General features: G+C 33.8%; 1 protein-coding gene across 1 annotated transcript in view; it reads right to left on the bottom strand.

The window, feature by feature from the left end:
* The window catches only part of LOC129224094 (ubiquilin-4-like), a 55,570-nt gene that overhangs the window by 24,863 nt on the left and 3,873 nt on the right, over nt 1–26,834 (bottom strand). Inside the window, exons 3-9 of the mRNA XM_054858499.1 lie at nt 19,362–19,411; nt 15,720–15,758; nt 13,500–13,613; nt 13,267–13,392; nt 9,910–10,038; nt 6,310–6,439; nt 3,328–3,575 (exon numbers count right to left, since the gene is read on the bottom strand). Of these exons, the coding sequence (XP_054714474.1) occupies nt 3,328–3,575; nt 6,310–6,439; nt 9,910–10,038; nt 13,267–13,392; nt 13,500–13,613; nt 15,720–15,758; nt 19,362–19,411 (836 nt within the window). The remainder of the gene's footprint in view (nt 1–3,327; nt 3,576–6,309; nt 6,440–9,909; nt 10,039–13,266; nt 13,393–13,499; nt 13,614–15,719; nt 15,759–19,361; nt 19,412–26,834) is intronic.

The raw sequence follows: 26,834 nt of genomic DNA, 5'->3' as shown, positions 1-26,834 counted from the left end.
TGGCAGTGTTTATTAAGACTTTTAGGTTATTTAAAATATACAAATTATTATAAATTAAGTCTATCTGCAATAAATGAAATTAAAGTCAATGGTTTTTCTGACTCAGACTATGCTGCAAATAGGGACGATAGGATTTCGATGGGGGGAATTATTATTTACATTGACAAAGTACCTATTATCTGGCGAACATTTAAACAAAAGTGTGTTTCATTGTCCACCATGGAAGCCGAGTATATATCTTTGACAGAAGCAGCAAAAGAGGTGGTGTGGTTAAAAAGAATTTTAGAAGAAACATCACATTTTGAAATATCTGGATATAAATTTAACGGGTCTGTAATTAATTGTGACAATATAGCTGCAATAGAATTTTCAAATTCCCCTATAGAAAATTCCAGAACAAAGCATATTGATGTCAGATATCATTTTTTGAGAAACTTAGTAGAGGAAAATACATTTGAATTAAAATATGTGAAAAGCGCAGAAAATCCTGCAGATACGTTTACCAAGCCTCTGACTCGGGGTACATTGAAAAAAATGTGCAAACTCATTTTTGGTAATTATGAAAATGTAAAAGTTTAATATTCAAATGTGTAAATTTTTTCAATGTTTCTCAAAAGTGTTTAAAAAATTTTTTTTAATTGTTGTTTGAAATATGTCAGTTTTCATGTCGTTTTGAAGTGTATCGTGCTGTGTAACCGAGAAGGGGGGAATTTGTTAGCATAAAATATTATTTTATTTTATTTAGTTTTTATTCTCGGTCCACAGCCGATAATTTAAAGAAAATAATTTAAAGTTAAGTGTACCTACTTTAAGCCCAGTCTGGTAAAAGTAGAACCTGTCAACTAGTTGGTGCTAACACTTCAATCGACGATTCCCCCCACGCCATAATTAATGGCGACTGTTTACTGAAACCATCGGAGATTGCATGTCTCGATGTGTCGATTCAGAAAAGTTGAGTTGTCACCTGATCGACTCGAATTAATTCCACTTGTTGACCGCACGTGCTATGGAGAGGAGTACGAATATTCGCGGTAGTGGAATATGCAAATGAGTGATGGTCGAAGTAGAAGTTAGTGTGGTGACGTCATCGAGGCATGGAATCTCATTGGTTGATAAAACATATATATTGTGGCGAGTGGCAGCAAGCGATCACTCTCGTCTCTCGTTTTTCTTCTTTCGACTATCCCCAGTGGTTGGTTCTGAACGTGAAGCCTAGTCCGGCTCACGTGTAGGGGGGTTTTTCCCCGCGATGCTAGCGGGGGGTTTTGTGGTATGTGATGTTTAATATTCCAAGTCCTGGAATTAGTGAATCCAGGTGAAGAACCTGTTGTGTTGTGTCCGGCCAATTAAAATGTCGGGGATGTGAGTTCCATGTGTCTACCTGTGATGTTCACCGATCTACGAATTGTGTAATGGTGCTTTTCATTCGGACATTCCTGAAGTGTGATTCGGCGGACCTTATGTGAGTTTTCTACCTGATCCTTCGGAGTGGCAAGTGACTGCATCGACATCTTGGTGACATTTTTCTTTATATTTTGGAACCACTTTTGTTATGATATTTTGGGGGTGTATTTTATGGGGATGTTATTCTAGTCATATTTAATAAATGTATTTTTCTGAAACATGTTTTTTGCTTGTCTCCAACTTGACATTACACGGCCAGTTAATGTTGGCTTAGTTTAAATATCTTAACTTCTGGATTTTAAACTTAACTTTAATTTATGCCAACAGACATCATAGATCACCCCAGAAGTTGAAAGGTGGTGAGGGTGGGGTAAAGTAAAAGTATCTGAATAATGGCATTTTCAGGTTTTCAAGGCACTTAAATACAGGGTGTCCGAGAAAGATCCATACAACTTCAAAAATTTATTGAAAAAGAAACAATAGGGTTACAACGAAACTAATTAGTACATTAGATAGAATAACTCAAAAAGGTTTTTTCCAATAACTTAAGTTATTACCTTAGGAAATTTCTACATGAGACCCTTTCGTAGCACGAACAAGATCAAGACGATAATCCAATTTCATCCACGACCGTTTCAGCATGCTAACATCAACAGTAGCTACAGCTGTTTGGATGTTTTGTTCCGTTGTGTTTGCGTATTGGTGTGTAGTTGTGTGTAGATGTTTGTGTATGTGTGTAGGTGTATATATGTATGTGTTTGTGTGTGTGTGTGTGTGTGTGTACGTGCGTGCGTGTATGTATGCCCGTGTGTGTAGGATATGGACGCAACCTGGAGACTGTTTTCGCTATAGGAGCAGCATCGAGGAGCCGGTCGATGGTGATGCTGCAGAGGGTGCTGGTGGGAAAATAAAATCACAGGAACACCAAAACAGTCAAATGAAAGCAATAAGCAATCATGATTGCTCAAAAAAAAAAAAAAAAACATTCTTACAACAAGAATGTTAAATACTCCTGAAAAACTTTAGCAAAAAACTGAGGGTTTTTTTTCCTGCTTTTAAAACTTAATAAGTGAATTAATAAATACACAAATAAACTTTACTTGTTATTAAAGGAATTGTTACTGAATAAAATAAGTAATTATTGCAATAATTTTACAGAAGTAATGAACATTGTTGGAAAATTAAAGAAAAGTACAAAAATTAATCACAAAATCCACGTTAAAAAATATTGTATAGGGTATTATTTATTTTTTTATGATGCTTTTTTTTTTAGATAAGTAACATTTTTACACGTGAGTGATCAAAAATACCTAGGGACTGGTCAAATTTTTCTGTGAACTGGTGCGGGGTCGCTGGACTACTAGATGAGAATAGCTGATCTAAAGGATAACAAAATGCAAGTTTAAATGCTTACCTTTCTGAATGTTTTAATCCAATATTTATTTTTATAAAATTTCTTAGTTCTTTCTTTTTAAGATATTTCTTATGCCCTCCCTATAAACACAGCATCACATGTTTCTGTTAAAACTTCACATGGTGGAAATCTTAACGGTTCACATTTGAGTGACTATAACCTGACTTTAGGGAAAGAGATTATTGTGTATTGAACTAATCTTGTGAAAAAAAAAAAAAAAAAAAAAAAAAAAACACGGAAGAGTAATGCAATCTTCCTAGTTGAGATTTTGCTTCAAGAGAACCATTGGTGCCCACATCAATTTAAAGAAAATGTTTTGATGTAATACAGATTGTAGAGATTCAGCTCAAATATGTTGCAAAAACACACATATACGCCACTCATTCAGTACAGCTTTCAACGGCAAAAGTTTTATGATAACTGTTTTAGGCAGAAAGGCACAAAATCAGTTTCGACCAAAATTAACAGTCTGCTGTCACAATACAGAAAAAAAAAAGCATCTTTCTTACCCTGTTTGTGAACTCTGGGTTGGCTGCAAAGTTCTGCATCATGCTCTGCATGAGGGGCATATTTACGTTTGACATGAGGGATGGATTCTCACTCAGTTGGCGGAACAAGCTTTGCATTCCTGGACTGCCAAGGACACCAGGACTGGCAGTTGGAGAAGTAGCTGTACCGCCACCACCACCACCACCACCACTTGACCAGGGGTTTGGCAGTGGATCTCTGTTCTCCGTCCCTCGCTGTCCAGAACCATCTGAGAAAGAAACCATATGAGCACTTAGAATGCATTCACTACAATATACATAATTTAATTGATTACAGACAGCAGTATGTCAACTTAAGTTACAAGGATCAGGATCAAATAAAGTAATAAGATGTGTAGAGGGGCCTACTTTTTCAACCTGTCATCTGAAAGGAACATTTCTGACACAAATGCAGTACCATCTTAGCTCAAAATGTTAATTAAGGAATGTAGCATACAGAATAGAAATATTTAATGTCTTCATAGCAGAGCAGTCTATTTTATATGACTAGAAAGAAATAAAGTATTGGTTTTAACGAAGTAGCATAGAGGTTTTCCATTCTGTGCATCGGGGATCTCACAGTTAGGAATGAGTCACGTATCCATGCTGCAGGTAGTTTGCACTCAGAAGTGGGCGCATGCCTATATATGAGCATGGAACAAGACTTTTGACATCACTTCTAGTGAAAAAATTATTTCCCCACATCAGATAAGAGGAATTTTTTTTTTTGGAGGTTCAACTTTCAGATCGTGTTAAACTAAGAGCTCTGAAAAGGTGCTCCGATCAATCAGAAAAAGCACATTAGGGGTTTTGAAACCCCCAATCATTAGGGAGATTAACTTTCTCTAATATCATGACAGTGATGTAGCTAGTGTCACAAATAGCTAAAATGAAGTTGTCATTTTTCATGTGAAGTTGTTTCAGTAAATAATAAATACTTAGTCTAGAAAGTGTTGAACTTCTTTGAAAACATGCACAAAACTTTTACAATTAGAAACTGTCTATGTTTTTAGGGGAATAAAGTCATAGATAATTTGATATTTGTGTGCTCAATTATTTTTAAACGTAGCATCCTAAATGTAGAAAAGTTATCAATGGAAGGGGAAGATTGCTTCCACCTGATCCAGTAAATGATTGGCCTTCTTGTAAAAAAGTAAAAAATACAAGCATGACAGTTGATATTTAGAAACACATTGATTAGGAACATTAAATAAGCTTCAGATTTTCAAACTTCACAACTATTACAGAACATAAGAATTGCTAGAGCTATCTGACCATTCACCTATATTTCTTCTAATTAAATGTAACAGTGCTTATCTTAATATCTTCTGTGCGGATGTTTGTAACCATAAGGCTTTTAAACCGCTGGACCAATTTTGATCAAATTTTTTTTCTATAATTAAGTTGTGGTGAGAATGGTTTAGAAGCACGATGGATTGAATCGGAAATGTTTTTGTGAATTAATTTATTTATTTAAACATTGGATGGTTATAACTCCCAGATGATTAATATTTATTTTAACCTACAGTGGAGCGAGAATTAAAATAAATATTTAACCCCTTACCAAAGGACAAAAAGCAATTCAGCTCTGATTTTTGTGAGGAAAATTTCCAACTGTGATAATGTTAATTGAGAACAGATAAAACATAGAGAGAGTGAAGCCTTCATTTCTTGAAAGCAACGATTTTTAAGTCCCGTAATATATTTTAAAATAAATTACTGGAAGAAATCGGGTTTCTTTCACTAGGTTCAAGCAAAACGTGTATTGTTCGTCATAGTTAAACCTTGTGACCGGATCGGTGCTTTAGGTTTTCCTAACCAAATGATCAGAAAGTACCGTACCTAATAACATTTGTTTCTGAGTTCAAATCCATCTGAGTTTTGGTACCAATGGCAAGAATACTTTAAGGATTATCAAACTAATCAGTGCATTATTGAAGGAAAAGATGGTAGAATTTAAAGATGGAACAAATTTTATTTTCGTACAGATAAATTACTATAGGGTAGTTATGTATGCACAAGATCAGTGCAGTGGAAGATTTCTATCTTTGGTGGAAAGAACAAATTAGGTAATATATAAAGATCATTCAAGCACGCAAGGAAAGATAGTAAGTGAGACAAATGCTCAACGAGAGAGCGGAATTTCAAAGTTCTCTTTTAAAAGACCGGACCGTTAATTGGTCGGAGAAGGCTTCGCTTTATGATCGGCTGGATTACAGGAACGTGGTGGCTTGGCGACTTTAGCTATAAACAATGGAGTTGCGTGATTATTTGTTTATTACTATTAATGTAATTTATTGTACTTTTTGTTTATTTGGTGAAATATTTTAAATTGCAAAGAATTGTTTTTGGTTTTTAAAGAGTGTTTAGTCATTTTAGAGTAAGAAAGGGTTTATTTTACATTGGGAGGAGGGGGGGGGGTGATTTTCGCTTATTCAGGGAACTGTTTTTACCTTTATCATTTTTTTAAACGATATCATTTTGATTGTTTTATTCTTTTTCATATGGGGGACGTTGCAGCAGGATTTCCCGTTTGTTCTAGATGGGTAGTTAGTTTTTTTATGCTTAATATCTGAGTATAATTTGTATCCCTTGAGTATGGATGAAGGAACAAACCATACAATCTATGAAGATCTTTCAAGTACGCAAAAAAAATAGTTAATAAAACAACTGCTCAGTAGGCTTTAGATAAATCAAGTTGTTATAAATATACGCATTCTGACACCAAGCAGCTTAAAACATTTTCTTTCTACTTATTTTTTTTTCAACAAAATGGTTCAAACACTTAAATGTTTACTGAAATTTTTCAACTTTTCAACTGACAAAGTTTGAACAGAACAACATCTGTTGAGTCCTGTTATTTCAATAAAATTGGGTGAAGGGATAAAAATTACAAAAATTATCCATTTTCATTCATAAGCAAATGCATGTGCTTGTAGCTTCACACACAACATTGTGGCTCACCTCCAACATTTTCGTCCGTGACCAGTGAAGCAAAGGGGTTTGCACCAAATTGTTCTTGTGCTGCATTGTACATAGGCTCCTGGAGTTCTGTGTACATGCGCCTGAGTGCATTGTAACCTCCGGGTACACTCTGCAAACAAAAATTAAAAGTAAAATAATCTAATCTCATTTTTTCTTTGAATAGCATCAAAATACTCTAAAACAGAACAAATAGTAGAAGAGGTAATCTGACGGAAATTCAGATATTGATAATCCACTTTAAAACAAAAAGGCGAAATGAAAGTTTTTTGATATGTTTTTTTTTTTTTTTGTTTAAAATATTTTACAAACTAATCTATTAATTAGATCTTAAAGGGAAACACAAATGAAAAGTAAACAATAACATCGCTCATTTGGATATTTTGTCTTTGTCTCCCAAAAAATTATATTAAAAAAAATGTAGTTCTGAGGTAAAAATAAATTATTCCTTTGAAAGATTATTATCTCTTTCTTAAATGAAGGATCAAAACTGATATGTTTTCCATATTTTTAAATTCATTGCAGTTTAAGCTGCAACTTTTTATTTGAATTCCATCATAAAAATATAGAACTATTTTAAACTATTTTCTTTATGTGAAAAGAACAACTAGCAAGCTAATTTTCTTTTATTTTTATTGAGAAAAGCGTATCACAAGGAGACCTTACGGTCTTGGAAATTCAGATAGGGATGAAATTCATCAGATTAGTAGTACCCCTTAAGAATGTCCACACAGTAAAGTAATAAAGTGCACTAGCCAGTACATTTCGAGAAAACAGTCTCTAAAGTTTTATGCACAGCTTATATACCAGTAGAGATTTTTGCCAGTAGCAACTCGGTGGCTATGTGGTCAGCATACTGGATTCCCGTGCAGTCCATCCTGGGCTTGATTCCTCTTGAAGAATTATTTTTTTTAACCAAAATGTACCACGCTTGTTGAACCTTGCGACATCTCATTTTATAGACAGATAAAGAATCTAATATAGCACATACCAAATTGTGCGTATCTTGTTGAAAATAATAGAAAAATAAATACCTGTGAAGACTGAATAAAAATACAATCAATAGTCCATCATCAACTGTCATTGCCAACTTTTAATAAAATCATTTGGTATGCCCGGTATACTTCCAAACTTTCGGACTAAAGAGATATTTTCATGAACATTAATGAAGTATGTTTTCCTACGAATCTTTTACAGAAAGGTTGCTTCAATAAACAATCTTCCTTTATACATTGTGCAAGATGTCAAAACGTTTTTTTTCCTCGTGTTTTTATGATAATTATCACTCTGGCGTATGTATGAAATATATAATTGATAAATAAAAACTATATTGTTAAATTTTGTACATAAATTAACAAGTCCTACCCTAATTTTGTTGCCATGGTAATTCAAAGTAGAGAATCCCGGGTTAGATATCTCTCGAAGGATTTTTATATAAATTTATAAAGCGTCTGTTAGAGCGCAAATTGAAATTTGCATTGAATAAAACACTTTATTTTTAATTACGTAACGTATTTAGAGCAGAGAGTGTAGAGATAAATTCAATTGTTTATGAATTATACTTTGAATTACCACGGCAACAAAATTAGGGTAGGACTTGTTAATTTATGTATAAAATTTAACAATATAGCTTTTATTTATCAATTATATATTTCATACATACATCAGAATGATAATTATCATAAAAACATGGGGAAAAAAATTGTTTTGACACCTTGCACAATGTATAAAGGAAGATCGTTTACAGGAGCAACCTTTCTGTCAAAGATTCGTAGGAAAACATACTTCATTAATATTCATGAAAATATCTCTTTAGTCCGAAAGTTTGGAAGTATACCGGGCATACCGAATGATTTTATTAAAAGTTGGCGATGAGACAGTTGATGATGGACTATTGATTGTATTTTTATGCAGTCTTCATGGGTATTTATTTTTCTATAATTTTCAATAAGATATGCACAATTTGGTATGTGCTATATTAGATTCTTTATGTGTCTATAAAATTAGAAGTCGCAAGGTTGAACAAGTGTGGTACATTTTAATTAAAAAAAAGAATTCTTCAAGAGGTATTGAGCTCGGGATGGATTGCACGAGAATCCAGTACCCTGACTACATAGCCACCGAGCTGCTGCTGGCGAGAAATCTCTACTAGTATATATAAGCTGCGTGCAAAACTTTGGAGGCTGTTTTCTCGGAATACAGCTAGTTCGCTTTATTACTTTACTGTGTGGATACTCTCAAGGGCTACTACTAATCTGCTGAATTTCATCCCGATTTGAACTTCCGAGACCATAAGGTCTCCTTATTAATGTGGTAAACTTGTTTTTTTTGTAGGTGTATATGCTATTAATTTGTACTTTAATTGAACAGCTACTTTTTTTAATCTCGGTTATATCATGCTTTTTTGTTGTCTTCTGACAAGGGCAACATAACGAGGGATTACTGTACTAAGGAACAGTGATGCTCCCATCATTTTTTCTGAGGGTATACTCCTATTAATCCATTACACATAATGTGTACACGATTATATACATAATATGAAAATTTTATATTAAGACGTATTGACTTCAGTTTAAAAAAAAAAAAAAACAGTTCGTAAGGGCACACTGAACCTCTGCCTGCTCTTTGTCCCATCGTTATCAAACAATGCGTAAAATACAATTTTCTAAAAAACCTTGGAGGAGACAGGACACCTAACGTCACCAAAGACAGCCTAAATTTGCGTTTTAAACTTCAATTTCGAAAACTTTCGATAGATGATTGAATCTCCCTCCCTCTAGCAATGTCAACAAAGATAACCCAAAACCGCTTGTTTAAAACTTCAGTTTCGGAAAATTTTCTGGAAGAGCGCCAATCTTTCCTAAGCTGCGGTCACAAAAAATAGCTTCGAATTGATTTCAATTTTGAAAGAATTTTAGGAGAGAACTCCAAAATTACTTTTTCCCTGAAGTCTCGAAAAAGTTCCTAAAGTTGAGAAATTTGACGTCAATTTCGTAAATTTCTCCATGCACCATGAATATACCGGACTTTTTTCTTTCCTTGCAACCAAACACAACCAAAGATTATTAAAACTATTTTTCGTACGCTAATTTCAATAATTTCCCTGGGAGCAATCCCCCCTCCCCTGATTCCCCCCTCCTCCTTTTCTCTGATGTCTCCGAAGACAGACTATAAAATGCATTTCTACAACCAGTAAATTTTGGTATCTATTACTTTTTTCAAAGATATAAATTGCACCTAAGGAGTTTTTTACTATAAAACTTTTCTTCCTTTTCATGAGTTCATCATTCTTGTTTTTTTTTTTTTTTTCATTTTTAAATTAGAACTTGATATAGAAATTTGAAGAAATATTTATATGGACGTCAAATATTAGTCAAAATATGCTACTCTTAAGGGGCGGCACATTAGTTCTTTGCACACGGGCGGCCGACACCCTAGGATCGGCCCTGCATGCATATATGTTTTATATGCCAAATACATGTTAGTCATTTGATAACTTTTTTAACAAATTATCCCGGACCTGCCTCCTAACTATATCATGCATGAAAAAGTAAAAGGTAAGCATCGTAAAAGAGAGCAGACCTCTATATTACTAAGAGCTCTATCCTGGTTCCGCATCACCTCCTGCAACATGGCCGGATTACGCATGATCTCCATGGTATGACGTAACAATTCTGGATTATTGAAGATATGGCTGATTTCTGGGTTCCTCTGCAATGAAAAAACACAACCCTTTTAATATTTATAGGAAATTCATTTACTTTTTAGTGAGAAGAAGAACAGTAAAACCTTGTCAACTCATCAAAATTAGTGATGGTCTGAAAGTTCATGAAAGTCAAGAGTTCAGATTTAAAGAGGTTTCAACAATACTTTATACATGCATGTTTTAATGAAAATACATTTGAACTTTGAATAATAATAATAACAAATTGATTCTGTGCGGGTTTCCTTATTCCTAACCTTTTATCTTTTCTATACCTGGAATATGTCTTGGACGAATCTTTTCTTAGACTAACTTTTCATCTCCAGCATTTCAGAAAACTTATTTTCTGTCTAGGATTCTTACAAGGTTCTTTTGTTGTGAAAAACTAGACAATTTTGTGAAAAATCAGGTAATTTTGTGAAAAATCAAATAATTTAAAATTTATACATATAACAAAGTATTCGGGAGGCAAGTGTGTTATGGCCTTAAGTGGCAACATCAAGCTACAGTTGATTGCATTTTCAGAGAAATCTATAAAAACAGCCATTTTTATTGAGCTATGATAAACCTCAAGCAAAATTATAAAAACAAAACAACTTCCTTAAGTTGTTAATTTCCCTTTTAAAGAAACCAACAATAAGCACTATATTTCCCAGCACTAGTGCTTTATTGCTCGCACAAGCATCATAGAAATGTGCCAATATTTATTTTGCAAAATTGGCAGGTCCGTAAATAAGCTGCTAACCCTAACTTAACTTCAAAAAATATTCCAAAAATTATCGTCCCCCTCCCCCAGATTTGTCTTTTCAATAAATAATTTGAAAGTTCTGGTTTGGTTGATTAGGATTGTGAAGGTCCTACTTTCGGCAGAAGAGTCAAAAATACTGAATTCGTAGGAAATGAGGACAAGCAAACTAAGACTTCCACTAAATGCACCTCATCTGGGAGCTAGACATCAGTTTTCAGTTCAAATTTATTTCTTACTGTTACAAAAAACATTGCTTCATGGAAAAAAAAAAAACTTGCTTTGCCAATGCTTGATTACAGCAATCCATGCTTCTCTTGCTTTCAACTGGTTTTGATACGAACTTGTCCAATACCGCACACCAACAATGTTAAGCTGCAGTGCATTTATCTGCATTTGTTAGTTAGTTTGTCACACCATTTTCTGCTCCAAATTTGATGAAATACAACTAAGTAGTCGTCAAATGCTAGTCAAATTATAATGTTACTTCTGTCCTATTACTTCCGTGATTTCACCACAACTGAGATGTTTCACTCAAAATGTTATAAGGAATATTTGTTTGCATATCCAGGATATTTTATTCATTAGCTGCATCAGTATTATTTCGCTATGAAAGTGTGATTGTAAAATTACTGTTTGATGACCTATTTTACTGCACCTGACGTTAGTACTCAGGTTCTAACTGTGATATGGACAAGCACTGGATTTGCAAGAAACACTAATCCTGGAACACTAAAAATGGAATTTTAAGAATGAAGTGAAGGTAAAAAAGAGCGAAAAAAAATTTTTTTTTTAGTTACATCTTTTCTCAGGAAATCAATAATGATCTGCACAAATATTTTTTTTTTCTTTCACATAGGGAGACTGGGGATACTTGAACCCTATTTTAGTTTTCAATTTTTTTCTCTGCTGCACACACACACAAAAGGTATTTTTTTCCTCTACCTCAAAGTATTTTTTAAAGTTGAAATCAAACCAATAGTTTTGGTAAAATATTTTTTTTCAATAATTTCATAAAAGGATCACGTATCCCCACATCAGGGGAAACATGATCCCTTCATGGGGAATACTTGATCCCATTGAGAAAATACATACACTTTTCATCAGATCGGAAATTTATATATGAATTTTAGTTTCCTACAATGTTTCTAAAAAAACACACAATTTCTAATTTTCTTTATTAGATTATAATAATGTGAACACAAATTAACATAGTATTAAATTCCACTAAGACATTTGTAAAAATAATATACACAACTTTAATGAAATTATGCTTTTGATCAGTTACTTATTCTCCAATACAGTTGTGAAAAATATATTTAATAAATAAAACTAACAATTTTTTAAAGTAGTATAATGAAGCTAAAATTACAACAAATAAAAAAACTAGAATGAAAAGTACAAAAATCAACTTATTTGCTTCTTCTCTTGCAATAATAAAGTTAAGTGTTTTGTCAATTACATCAGTTTTAAAAAAGAGGGAAGAAAACTGCGGAAGTATCAGTGTACTTATAAGAAAGAAAAGAAAGCCTAGCATATGTTTTCAAAACCTGAAAAGTCAAATACAAACAATTCCTTTGTTGTACTTCTTGTTCTACTCAACCCAACTGGATGTGTGCAGCTTAAAACATTCAGTCAATTTCTCAAGGAAAAAAAAAACTGATGAAGCATATTACCTTTTTTTGCTTTAGAAAATTTATTTCAAACTCTAGAAATCCAACTTTGCATTCTATCCGTTAATGGGTCTACACAATGGGCGACTCACTTTTTTGTTGTAAATCTAACTGTAGCAGAACCTTTTTTTTTTTCATTCAAACAAAGATTTGACAACTATTTCAACTTGTTTAAGCTCATTTGGCTGATCAGAACATAATTCATCAGTAGAGTTCGTTTATGTTAATATGTGAGGCATATGTGGGTTACAAGTGCAAACTGATATTTTAATTGTTTAGCATATTTACTGCAGTGATTGTTTAAATCTATCACTCATACTATGATAAATTTTATTATGTTAACATGGGTCTGAATGCTTAAAATTCATGTCAACTAAGTAAACAACAGTTAAATTGTTTTCATTGTGTTTAGATTGCCATAGGGATACTTGCTCCCTCGGATCATGTATCCCTCTAAACGAAGGGATCAAGTACCCCTAATATGCGATTTTTACAAACATATTTGTTCTATTATTAACAATCAGTGGCAATTTACTAAAAAATATGTCTCAATTATTAAAGACTGTCTATACTTGAACATTACACTTCGGTATTTTTTTAAAAAGTTGTATATAAAGGATAATATAAACTTCAGAATTCATTTCTTGAGCTAAAACAAAATGGCTGAAAAAAACGAAATGTTGCTAGTTTTTATGTACCAGTTTTGCTTTAATATAATTGTCAGGTTTCAAATCTCTACTTGATGATTTTGGTACTTTTTGGCTGTGGGATCATGTATCCCCTTGGATCAAGTATCCCTAGTCTCCCCTAATACTAACCTCCATGATCTGCTGCATTTGTGGATGATTCATAATCATGTCCCTCAGGGTCTCTGGATTAGAGAAAAGAGTCTGGATGATGGGGCTGTCAAAGAGCTGACGCATCATCTCTGGGTTGCCCATTAGCTGAAAAGCAGGTTCACTTTTAATAATAAAACCCATTAAAAATGTTGTCTGATACATCAAACAAATTAAATGCAATGATCTTAAAAAAATACCAAAATAAAACTTACTTCCCTCTGTATATTCTGCTGCATTTCCATAAAGTTCCGACTACCACCCAGTCCTGAGAGACCTCCGAGAAATCCTGGAATCCCACCAGGGCCAGGCGGGGTGGTAGTGCTGGTCTGGGAGGATAAAAACACAATAGGAAAACTTAACTTCTGATCAGCAATACCAATAGTTTGGAAAAGAACACACACATACACAGAGGCAGATATTAATAATAATAAAAAGCCTTGGCTGGCAATACTATAATTTAGAATGTAATTGGCATGGAAAAACTTATAACATTTCTAATTGCATATTAACATACATTATCAGCCATTATTTAAAGCAAAGCAAGCAATATATGTAGTAAAGAAAATCATCCTGACATAATATTTAGCAATGATTCTTTTTATTATACAGTATACTCCCGATTATCCGTGTGCGGTTTATCCGGTTTGTGGATTATCCGTGTCTCATTTCGGAATCACACTTTTTTAAAGCTCTTTCAGGCGCTAAAATCAAGATAATACGAAGCGTACCCTACTATCCGTGCACAGAAGTCAAATCGAACACGTGTCCTACCCTCATGTGCTCTATTGTTGCATTGCCCATTAGAGGCCATCAGTCACGTGTAACCCCCCTCCTCCTGGTCTATTCTTCAGTCTTCTTTGTACTGCTAGACCAGTTTTAAAAGACTGGGTCTGGCACAATGCCAAGAAAATGAACCGCTTTATTTGGGAGTCTTCGGTTCCCGCGGAAGGCAAGTCACGTGACCTGTCTCTGAAAATTGACTAAGCAGTAAGCTACATTTATCATCAGATCACTGTGTGACTTTTCTGGTAAACATGGCTGGTGTGAAACGGAAGAGGAATGTTTTAAATGTGAAACAAAAATTGGAAACTATCAAAAAATTTGATAATTGTGAATCCGCTAGCAAATTGGCAAAAGATTATGACATTGGAGTGCGAACTATTCGCGATACAATGAAAAACAGAGAAAAACTTTCTTCTTACACTAGCGATTATGATGATAAATCTGCACTTTATAAATGAAAAAGTATGAAAACGTCAGCCTACAAAGATTTAGATTCCGCTATTCTACAATGGTTTAACCAAAAGAGAGCGGAAGGAATTCCAATTTCTGGTGCTATGTGCACAGAAAAAGCTAAATTGTTTCATGAAGCACTTGGATTAGAAGGGGACTTTAATGCGTCTTCAGGATGGTTAACGAGATTCAAGCAACGCTATGGAGCAACGCTATGCTCAAGCAACGCTGCCAACAAAAACACTTGCCCCACAAGAAGAAAAATCAGCTCCAGGTCACAAGTCATCTAAAGAGCGAGTAAACATCATGTGCTGTAGAAATGATTCAGGTGACCATAAAATGAATATTATAATGAATATATATAAACTCCTAATGATTGGGAAGGCCAAGAAACCCCGTTCATTTAAAGGTACAGAACAAAAAACCTTGCCAGTTATGTACTACAATAAGAAAGGAGCGTGGATGACAAAAGGTATTTTTCTGCAATGGTTTCACAAACATTTTGTTCCTGAAGTTAAAAAGCATTTAAAAGCTAAAAGTTTACCTTTGAAAGCAGTACCGCTTTTAGATAATGCTCCATCACATCCGGATGAAAGTTTGCTGAAGTCTGATGACGTGCTAATTACCGGTAAATTTCTCCCTTCAAATGTTACATCTTGAATACAACCCATGGATCAAGGTGTAATTGCGTCAATGAAATGACTGTACAGAGCTGAACTTTTAAAAGACTTGATCCACGAAGTTGTAACGCTTACAGACTTTTGGAAGCAGTACTCATTATTGGATGCAGTGCATGGTATAGCAGCTGCATGGTCAAAGGTAAAATCAGTTACCCTTGCACGATCTTGGAGAAAAATCTTGCCACAAGAGTCATTGGATGAAGAATCATCTTCAATTGCCGAAGATAATATTGATAACATCATTGAGGAAGTTAAAGAAATCGAAGGTTTTGAATCGGTTGACGCTGAAAATGTTGAAGATGGCTTAAAAGCGACGAATGTGAATCAGGATTTCAATGTCTAACTGACGAAAATATCATTGAACTTGTTACTGAATCAAAAGCAAGTGATGATAATGAAAATGAAGATGAAGAACATGGAGAAAATACAATTTCACATTTTACCCTGTGTAGATGAACCCGAAAACATTTTTAGTGAAACAACAGAAGATAATCTTTCAAACAAAGAAACATCACTTACAGGAGGTGGTGCTGTTGATGAAGAACTTGACTCCGGTTGCTAAAAATAATAATAATAAATTGGTTTTAATGTTCATAACCACAGCATAGCAAAAAAGTTAAAAGAGCAAATATAGTGGCTACGTTTTCACTTTTCATAAACCAGGGGTTCCCAATCTGTGGGTCGCAACCCCCTCGGGGGTCGCAAAAGCTTTTATTAGGGAGTCGCGACATTATCCCAAGATTTAAAAATTTTTCATTGCATAGTTTAAAAATCAAAAAACGTAGAGAAAAATAGTATCATTTTAGAGTAGCATCAATACTTGAGTGCAGTAGCGAATCCAGGAGGAGGGCTATATCGTCGCAGCGCCCTCCTCCTACCTCCCCTCAAACCAGAAACCAGTGTACCTGGTCCCCCAACGTCCTTTAATACTATCTTGCATTTTGGTTTAGAGACTTACATTCAGGGTTCGAAAATATATGAAGACAAAAACATTCGTCATCAAAATGACAACAGCAAGCTGAAGCACAATTAAAAAAGACCTAATTTTTTTTAAAAAAAAGTATGAAGAACTTAAAACCAATCTTGGTCCAAAAAAACTTCATCTTTTATCAAAAAAAAAATGTTTAAAATTTTTTGAAATTCAAAAACAAAAAAAGAAAAAAAAATATCAAGAATACAAGACTATTTTTGTCAAGCCAGCATATTTCAAAAAAGCCAGTCTGGCAATCCTACTTCCCCATGCGAGGAACTGCTTACTTGGTTTCGAATCTGAAGAAGCACCAACAGTAGTCTCTTCTCTTACCATTGGATAGGAGCGACAGCATACTGTGCTGTCACGCAACACCCCTTCATTCCTTGTCGTGCACAGCTACAGTGTGGATTTCACTTTCTTTGCCCAGGGATACCTTTTCTCAGGAAACTGTAATTTCAGCAACTAATGTTTTTTAAACTTATTTTTAGTGAAAGTCAAGATAAGGAAAAACTTTTCATAGTTTTTGCCAGTAATGAGCGTACAAATGAAAAATGAACCTTTATTTTTAGAGTGCCCAAGCTTGATTTGCTTAAGCGAACTCGACGTCACTGGTATTCAGGTTTTATGGACTAGCAGAAACCATGCTTATGATAATTGTAAAATTGAGTTTTAAATTATAACTAAATTTTTAAGACTGCATACAATGTCTACAACTGTTTTAAATTAAAAAAAAAAAAACTTAGTATGAAAGGAACTTTTATTTTCTATCTCATTGCGGGACCTAAACTGAAAGTTTTTTGAAACTGAAGTTTTAAAAAGGCAAGTTAGGCTGTTTTTAGTTTATGTTAATTGCAGGTTCACTAAAGTCTTTTTTATATTGAAACATAAAAAATGAAATTTTCCGCTTTCGACTCCAGGGAAAGAGGAGAGTACTATTTTCAAAATTGAAGAGCTAATAATGCTCTGTTGGCTAGGTTTTATGGTGTTAGGGGAAGCAAGAGGTTTGGAGGGCTATCATCGGAAGATTTTCCGTACAATGATCAAATACTAGGTTGGTATGATCAGGGGTCTGTCCAGGATTTTTCACAGGGTCCGTTTTTTGTGAAAAATCAAATAATTTTGTGAAAAGTGAATTAATTTTGTGAAAAATCAAAAAATTTTGCAAAAAAAAAAATTTTTTTTTTTCTTTTTGTTAAAACGAAATTTTAGAATTTAGAGATGGTACAAACTGCATCAATTAAACTTAAAGTTGAGTGTTTTCCTCTTCTACGTCGAGAAAATCATTCTGCATTTTTTTTACTAATATTTGGCGGGGGGGGGGCATCGCTCTTTCAAGTATCAATATTTATCTACCATTCTACATTATGTTAAATTATACTAGATATATTTCTGTACAGCACTTAAAATAATTGTAACAAAAATATAAATAAATAAAATTCAGAATAAGGTTCAGCATTCAACTTTTTGACCCAAGACACTCTTAAAAAGCACAGAATTTCGTTTAAAACTTATAAATTCTGTGATTTAAACAAAAATAAAAAGATATTTCAATTGTTTACCTCTTAACAAAGCGTAATAATCATTAAAAATTCGAAAAATCGGATTCCCATAGCGGATGCAAAGAGATCGCAATTCTCAAAGTGAAGGCATCAAAAGTATAAAAACGGCTTGTAAAAGAAATATTTTTGATAAAATTATTTTAAAATTGCATTTTAGAGTCCTATGATAAACATATCATTAATATCTGTGGGCACAGTTGACCCAAAAAATAAAATTAAATAAACCATCTACTTAGCATTTTAATTTTTGACTCATAACAGAAAATGGAATTTTTGCTTTAAAAACTTGAAATGAGAGTTCTAACAGAAATAAAGAGACTTTTCATTTATTTGAATCCTAATAAAGCTAAGTTAGCTTGAAAAAAGAACAAAATATGATTCTCATATCGGATGTTAAAAGATTGCATTTTTCAAAATGTAGACATCTAAAGAAAAAAAAAAGATAATTAAAAGAGTTTACTTAAAGTTAATCATCCTTGTGTTAGCATCGAAAAATCAAAACCCACATAATTTTCTCCCAAAATAACAATTAAACATCGCACCGCACCGTAAAAACGCAAATATTGACAAGCTGGCAAAATGATGAGAATATTTTCTAATCAAGTCATTATAAAGGTTCAACACCAGACGCTAAGTGGTGATAATTTTGAAGTTGGTAACACTATCTGAAGCAATCATATTTTTTCCTCACCTTTACTATCCCTTTGTAGTTCTAAGTTCATTTCGCAGATATATATTATTATTGTTTATTAAATCATGAGCAGAGAAAAGTGCTTACCAATGCCTTTTCAGAAAAGTTAACAAAAACACCGCTGCTAATTAGCTGTGATAAAACAAACAACCATTATATTTATTTGGCAGTAGCAATTATTTATCGCTTACAGGAGCATCCCAAGAGTGCCGATTTTTTTTTTTTTTTTTTTTTTTCAAAATTAGCCGATTTTGTATAAGCTGATCCCTCTAATTTGACTTAAAAAAAGGTTCCAAAAATTATCGGTTTATACACAGAATTATGCATTATTTTGCTTTCAGATTTGCTCTTTCAATAAACAATTTGACATCCGATCTTGTTTATCAGAATTTTGTGAAAGGTCCGTTTTGTTTGATCGGGATTTTGTGAAAGGTCCGTTTTGGTTGATCGGATTTTTGTGAAGGGTCCGTTAACGGACCCAAATATCCTCTGGCCAGACCCCTGATGATAGAGGAGGAAAAACCCTTAGAATGTTCAATGCCAAGAGAAAAGTTTTTTGATTGTTATTAGTAATATGGCATAGCATCAATAGTGGTGCTACGTGAAAGAGTGGATGCTATTCCGGGGGATAGCAAAAGGCAGCGCCTCTACCGCAGCCTCATTAAAAAGAAAAGAAAAAAAAAAAGAACTACTAGACATACAAATGAAGAAAGTAGGCTTTAAAACTTGTTTGCATTTTTTCAGGGTGCTAATAAGCTTTCAAGGGGTCTTAGTCCCATATAACTCTGCTCACGTTTTTGATGGTCCATTTGACAATCTGCAAAGAAATGTTTGGTTGCCATTTAAATTTTTTGGTAGCCAATTGGTGAGTGGCAACCCCCAATCTGCACCTTTAAAAATGTATGTAATGCAATCAACTTTGAACTTCAATAACTTACCTTATTTCCAGTCCTGATCACTAAATGAATAGTTAACCCATTTTTAATATCTGAAAAGAAAGAAAAATTACCATTTTTAAGGTATTGAACAACTGATAGAAACAAAATTCATAGTCAAACAATAAAACATGTTTTCAATAGTCAACTTCTGTTGTAATGAATGACACCAGGAGATCCAAGTGAATTAAGAATTGCAATGCCTTATCAAGGGGGTAGCAAACTTGGGCCCCTGTTCTGGGAGGCAAATTCACCACATTTCTGTGTGTTTTTTTTCTTTTTAACTCTTTATAAAAACTGTCGACAGGGCAGCCGTTTCAAGATTTGTCCCGGCTTGGAAAAATCGAAGAGTTGGCATTGAGGTATCACAACCAAGATAAGTTTTTTTCTCGTAAAAATTATTAAGCTTGTTTGATTTGAGTAGTTAGAAGGGAAAAGGCAGGCAATGAAATATCAGGGGTGCAGAGCAGAATAGGGTAGAATGCTTGAACTAGACCAGCAATGCAAATATAACAATTTTATGTCTGAAAAAGAAACTTTTTAAAGTTTGATTTCCCTCCATTGTTGCATTTTGTTACATAGGTTTTTTAATCAATCAAACCTGCCAATTTTCATGCATTAAGCCTAAAAACTATTAATGGCGGTTCCGATGTTTTCATGGATTTAAAAAACTGATTAAATTTGCATCTCCAGCATTTGCCTATTTTTATCTACTTATGTGATTCTATTACTTAGACATTAATGACTTAATGTTACTGGTTTATTTTCTGTTGAGAACTTCCATGTTCCTCATCCGAATAAAATTCTCTATTTAGTTACAACAAGCCGAAATTATTTTTAAAATTTGGCTTTATTTTTACCAGGCTTATCGAAGATATAATTTGTGCAGATTTTAAGAAAATTTTGTCTAAAAACTATTAAGAATATTTACGACATTGATAAATTTTTGAAGTAAAGAAGTTCTATTGTTCTGGAAAAATTAGACATCTAGAAAAGGGATTATTTTTAACTTTTCTTATAAGTTTCGACAGTTAATGGGTTGTACAAAATGAAGAAATGTAAAACAGCTCAAAGAAAAAATAATTCCTATTACTAAGTGGGCAGATAAGTGGCAATAGCAGTTAATGTTGGGAAATATCAAATGCTACATTTAGGTCATGGAAATAAACATACAGCTTATTATTTACAGGCGTCAGCCACTATTCAGCAGGCCCGGATCTACGTACTCGCAGACTCCGTAGTGCGGGGGCTTGTCCTAAGGGGCCCAATGGCCCAAGAAATTGGAAAAAACTAGCACTAAGACTTATTAATGTTGCAAATATACACAGCTGGCCTCTAGGAAGGGGCCCTAAAGATTTTGTTACATGGGGAGAGCGGGCAAATTTTATTGATCTGGGTATTTCAATAAATCAGAACTTAGTTTAGTCAACAGTGCAGCATTGCAAGTAACAAAACTAACAGAATGCTTGGGTTCATCAACCGATTCTATTTCAAAAAAATGTCTTGATATAGAAGTTTAATAAGACCTAATTTGGAGTACCCTGTTTAGTTCTGCACACAACAGTCACAAAAGCGTCTTACCATGGCCACTGCGGTCATTGAGACTGTGCTGCTGTGTCTCGAAACCATCACTATTTGACCTCGTAATGCCCACTTGGGTAGTTAGGCATTGTCACTGCTATGTACCTTTGTGACGTCGGCACGTACAGCCACCTGTTAGTGACTTCACTTGTGGCGCACGACAGTCACAAACCCGTCTTATTATAACTGTGCCATTAGGGTTGAGTAAGAAAGAGTAATTAAATGTTCTTCACATTGAAATATAACTTTAATACTGAAAGATATATATAAAAGAGTTAAATATTATCTAAATTCAATTTAATTCCTAACATTAAAACACATAATTTTTTAAAAATTAACACTGCAAACATTACAAAAAGCTAGTGTTGAATGAGGCAGTGAGAAGCAAAGGGATGTTTAAGTGTCAAAATTTAAATTTTGGAGACAACCAGTACAAGTGATAGGAGAACCTCTCCCACAGGTGTTCCCAAAGGGAATCAGTTTCCAATTGGTGGTTTGCAAGCCCCTGAGGGTTCTAGTGAGGTGTTCAAGGGGTTCGCGAAAATATTGTAATGGCGGAACTTTAATTCAAGTATTTTTGTTTACCATTCATTTATTTCTCTTTTGCAAGAAGGCAAGGGTTTTTGCCATTTCATCGAGCATTACAGAATTGAAGCTATATGGAAGAAGTTCAACTTTTGAACGCGTGAAGATGAAAGCATATGAATGCTTTGGTTTTCTCAGAAGCTTTTGATCAGAAAATTCAATTAGACTTGATGAAAACTTTACATGAAGCATGTGCAAATGCCTGCTTTAGTATTAAAGTGCGACAGAAAGGTAAATCGCTTGTGCTAAAAATGCGTAGAAGTGCAATCTTGCTGTTATGAATTGCAATATTTTTCACAGTTCCTACGCTACAATTTCTTTTGAATTTTTATTGATGAAAAAGAGAAGGAATGGTTGGCAACACAAGAATACTACAGGAAATGTGAAAAAATATTTGTACTTAAAAAAAAAAATCTTGGGTGAAGATTCCTAGTGTGAGGTACGCAGTAAAAAAAAATAAAGGAATCAAAGCATGCAACTTGATTTGCAGTGTATGTAAAAAATGAATTTATGAAATGCTTTCAGAAAGAGTTTCCTATAACAAGTGGACATAAAAATATTTCTGTTAGCGAAAATTACCTTTTATGTAGAGTTAATTCTAGTCGTTTCTATTATTTTTCAAAGACAAAATAAAAAAATAACTTCACCTTTGATTCCACACTTTTAGCTTAAGGACAAGAAAGTTTTTTCAACACTCAAACTTGAAATCGTAGTATGATTATTAGAAATCGCAGTCACATGATTAATATGTGCAGTATATCCCTAACAAACAGCTAAACTCGTAGTCTTTTTCAAAAAATTATAAATTTGAAACCTTCTAATTTTATTACAAGAAAAAAGATCATATAGTTAATATGAGACAGTTATCTAAAAAATGCTATTAAAAATAATTCTGTAACTGACATGTGTACTGTAATTAAGTGTGACTAATAAAAGTATAAATACAGAAACAAATTAAATGCTGAAACTGTCAGATATTTGAGTCAAACTTTGAACTCTTTTGTTCTACAACTATTGGGTTTATCAACTGATCTATATCAAACAAATGTCTTCATATAGAAGTTTGATAAGACCTAACATGGAGTACTCTGTTTAGTTCTGCATACAACGGTCACAAAAGTGTCTCACCATGGCCACAGCCGTCATTGGGACTGTGCTGTTATAGTTCAACAAAGAATAATCAGTAGTCTTTGTTGAATTTGCTTTACATTCAAGTTTTAGATGTGATTTTGATTTGTAGAAATGTTAGTGCTTCTACAATATATTTTGCTGCTATGTTTTCATTTTTGTAACGAACTATTGAATAATATCAAGCTAAATACACTTCTGTCAAATTGCATTGTATATGCATAGCTTTCCTTCTTTTTTTTTATTTGCTTGTTACTTATTATTACTCACTGTACAGGGGGCTTGCCAGCTTCTGCATTTCACAGGGGGTTCGCAAGGGGGGAAAAAGTTGGGAACTGCTGCCATAGGGTATACTCCATATTCGGCGTATAGTTTTAAACACTTTTTTAAACATATTATGTATATGAGCGCATATACATGTTGTACATAACAGATTAGTGAGAGTATACTCTCAGAAAAATTGATGGGAACATCACTGACCTCTCCTCGATATTAGGGCAAGAGCTAGACCTGGTAAGTGCTGCTGTATAACATAGTTTAGAAAAAAATCCAACAAAAGTCTACCCAGGATCTGAACTTCAAATGTGTTTCTCTCATAACTATTAAACGTCCACTTTCATCCCTTCATTTCTCACTGCTTCAAATGTTATCTGTAGCCAAACTTTGAGGTTTGTTTGAGTATTATTTTAAATTCATTCAATTACCAATTAATATTTCAATGAAAATAGGGATGAGAGTGGTCAGAGAGCAAAAAGTAAAAAATCCAAAACAATTTCCTAAAAAGCATGATATCAAAACCACATCAAAATAGAACCTGGAAGCCATGATATTCAGCAATTCAACAAAAAATGGCTAATTTACCAGTTTTAAAGATAATAGGTATTTAATACATTATTAAAGTTAATATATTATTTAAGTATTATTAATAATTTTATACAATTTGCTGCATTGTACCATTTCTTGCAAGAGGCTTTATTCCTAAAAAAATCTAAATTTTTAAAAAGGGGCAACAATTTCTAACCCCCGAGTCCTTAACAAAAGGTTGGGGGAGCCCGAGATCAATCTTGGCTGCATCACACAAGAGTCAACTTTTCATATTTTTAGAGAAAAATACATTTTTTCATTAAAAACTTTTGAGTTCATAGTATTAAATGAGTGAGAACATAAATTTTAAAATTAGGTCTGTTTGTAAAGTAAAAATTTACAACACAGAGAAAAATCTAAAATTTCTTTATGTGGTAGAACATACTTTTTATAGTAAGAATTGAAAATAAATATATATGTATAAACGATTGGTTATCTTTTTCCTTGCGTTAGAACCCAAAATTTGTTTTTAAAAACGTGCTAATACGATTTCGGAATCAAAAGAACAACTTGCAGCTGCCTCCTTTAATCATGAAGTCTCAAAACTTTTAATAGGCTGTAAAGCCCAAACCATTTGAGATTCACCATAAATATTTTTTACACTTTCATAAACACACAAAAAAAAGTAACCATGCCAAGTTTCAATAAAATTCGAGACTGTGGGTGCTATAGACCATGAGCCACCAATATGAAACCCTGCCCCCCCCCCCCCCCGGTGGGAATTTATGACTTATACTTTTTTTTGTTGGTATTACCTACCAGATTAAGAATTCAGTCGTTTGCCCTTTTTAAATTACAGCATATTCAGAAAAATAAAGAAAATTGAAAAAAAAAAAAAAACGAAAGTCAAAAAAGTTTAATTTTTTGTTCATTTAATTATTTTAAACTATAAAAAGATGCAATAATTACCATATTTTTGTAAATTTATTCAGAATGACTAATAAATGACTCTTAAAAGAAAAAAATTTAAAAAAAAAAACATACCTAGATCTACTAGCAGCATAATTATAACATTATAGTATGATTTGTAATTAACTGTTATTTTCTTCATCCTCATATATTATGTCGTCTAAGTTTAGTACTTCATCTTCATCTTCAAATTCGTTTGGTTCAAAGCCCTCTGGAACGTCAAGCAGTTCGGGTGGCAACGGATCTCCTTTAATCCAGTCAAACTTCAGTTCACCATTCTTCAACTTCCATCCATGTCCCACTGGAGTTGGGATGGAGGGTTTAGCTACATGTGCGTTATTCCATATGTAACATTGGTAGTTGACACGTTTTATGTGGTTTTCTAATGAAGTTTTGCATGGAGGCAGTAGACTTAAATCCACACCTTGATTGTTGGACAGAGAAAATGCAGTTCTCGGAGAAAACTTTTGTGCGAATAAATCAAACCGCAGTTTGTTTATATTTGTATATTCCTTACTGTTGTACAAACAACAAACAAATTCCTCCAACCCTGTCAGTAACATGTCTGTAATTGTCGGTGATGCTCCTACTGATGTAAGAATAGGTACAAATTTCGAAAACTTTTCCAATTTCGATTTCACAGACAACTTTCCGTGACGAACAAAGGAACTAGTGGTGTCGCAACCGGACAGGGCATGCACATTCAACATAGCGTAGCTCATTTCTGCACCTAAGTTATGAGAAATGGCGGTGACATTAATAACCCTTCGTTTGTTACCTGTTCCTGTATCAAAGAAAACTATGTTTTCAATGTTGCTGGCATATCTTACCAACAACATAAAAACATCTGTATCCGGGGATCTAACTCTGATGGGTGAGTTATCTTGACAAGACTGTGAAGCTTGGATACAGTGTAGTATTATTTTGGTATCCGCTTCCTCTTGTGAAGAGCATAGGTCTTCTTGTGTACTATATTTGATGGTCAACCCATCTTCGCTAGTAAACCATGTGATAAATAAAGATTTCTCCCATGTAATATGTGGGCATGTTTGTCCTGAACCCATTCACTATGAAGTAGGTTGATCAGTTGCTCTTTATTTTTGCCATTAGCAAGGAATTTTTTCCAATCCCGTGGAATCTTAGTTTTGGGTCCTCTTATTAAAAAAGTATCTCCAAAACCCCTTCTTTGTCTTTCAATGTTTTTAATAGAAACATCTTGGTAAGTATCTGTTACAAAATCTATCCTGCTGCACTTGGGGAAGCGGCTCAAGACAGTCTCTGCAATTTCACCAAAGGTTTCTGGAATATTAGTGAGGGCCTGAAAGTAAGCCATGGCATCTATCACATATATATACATTCTTCAATCTTGGGAGATTCGTCGACTATACCCTTGACCTCCAAAGCGTGGAGTAGTTTTGACTTTTCAGTTTTTGTTGGACATCCATCAACAGTGGCTAATGCCCACAGTACTGGACCTAATGGGTATGACATCAGCTTATCCAGGTTAATTTCACGTTCTTGTGACAAAAGTAAAACTCGAGCAAAAATATTCCTTTCTGCTCTTATCTCTAATAATCTGTTTTGTGCAGTAGTAACAGTGATCGTTTCTTGAATACTTTTGAAAGTTTGAAGCTTTTGTCTCTTAAGTGGTACATGAAATTTTTTATTCTTTACAATAAATCTGTCATGTATAAAGCTTTTGTAGGAAGCTTTCCCTAGATTATCAACGTTGAGCAAATTTTCTTCTACGGAATCGGGGACAGGTCTTCCAGATGATAAACAGCTTATCGTGGTTTTCCAACTTCAAATGGATTAACGTATTGTTCAAAAGCGTCAAGTATATTCGAAATACTTTTGTCACTTCGTTTCATTTCATTTGATTGCATGTCACGGTGAGAGTAATCTGATGACTGAGGCATACTTGCATTTTCAAGTGCTAACTCTACATACTTAGCACGTTCATGTCTTGTAATGCACCATCGTGCATATGCCCAGAAATTTCGGCTAAATCCTATTATTCCGCCAGTACATTTGGCATGTCTATTGGATAAATTCATATGACGTCAGAAAGTCACGTGATCCTTTGAATGTGACGTCACGATAACCAATGTGAGGGGATATTTATTTAGCTTTGTTTCGTTTTTCGTTGGATTCGTTTATTGTTCATGTTGGTTTGTGTTTATGTTTTTTTTTTACTCCCTTTCCTTATCGGATCTAGAAAAAAAAAATAATATCGGACTAAACAGAAATACTGCTGTGGTTCTTTTTCTTGATCAAGCTCTCACCCCTTTTTAAAATCGAACCGTTTTCGAACAGTTTTTTTTAAAATCATTTTTAGTAGTTTTCATGACTTTTTTGTGTTTTTTCAGGAATATGCTGTAATTTTCAAGTGGCAAACACCTAAAACCT

This window comes from Uloborus diversus, chromosome 6, assembly GCF_026930045.1.
Source record: "Uloborus diversus isolate 005 chromosome 6, Udiv.v.3.1, whole genome shotgun sequence".
Lineage (NCBI taxonomy): Eukaryota > Metazoa > Arthropoda > Arachnida > Araneae > Uloboridae > Uloborus > Uloborus diversus.
This window is presented reverse-complemented; position numbering and strand designations above follow the sequence as displayed.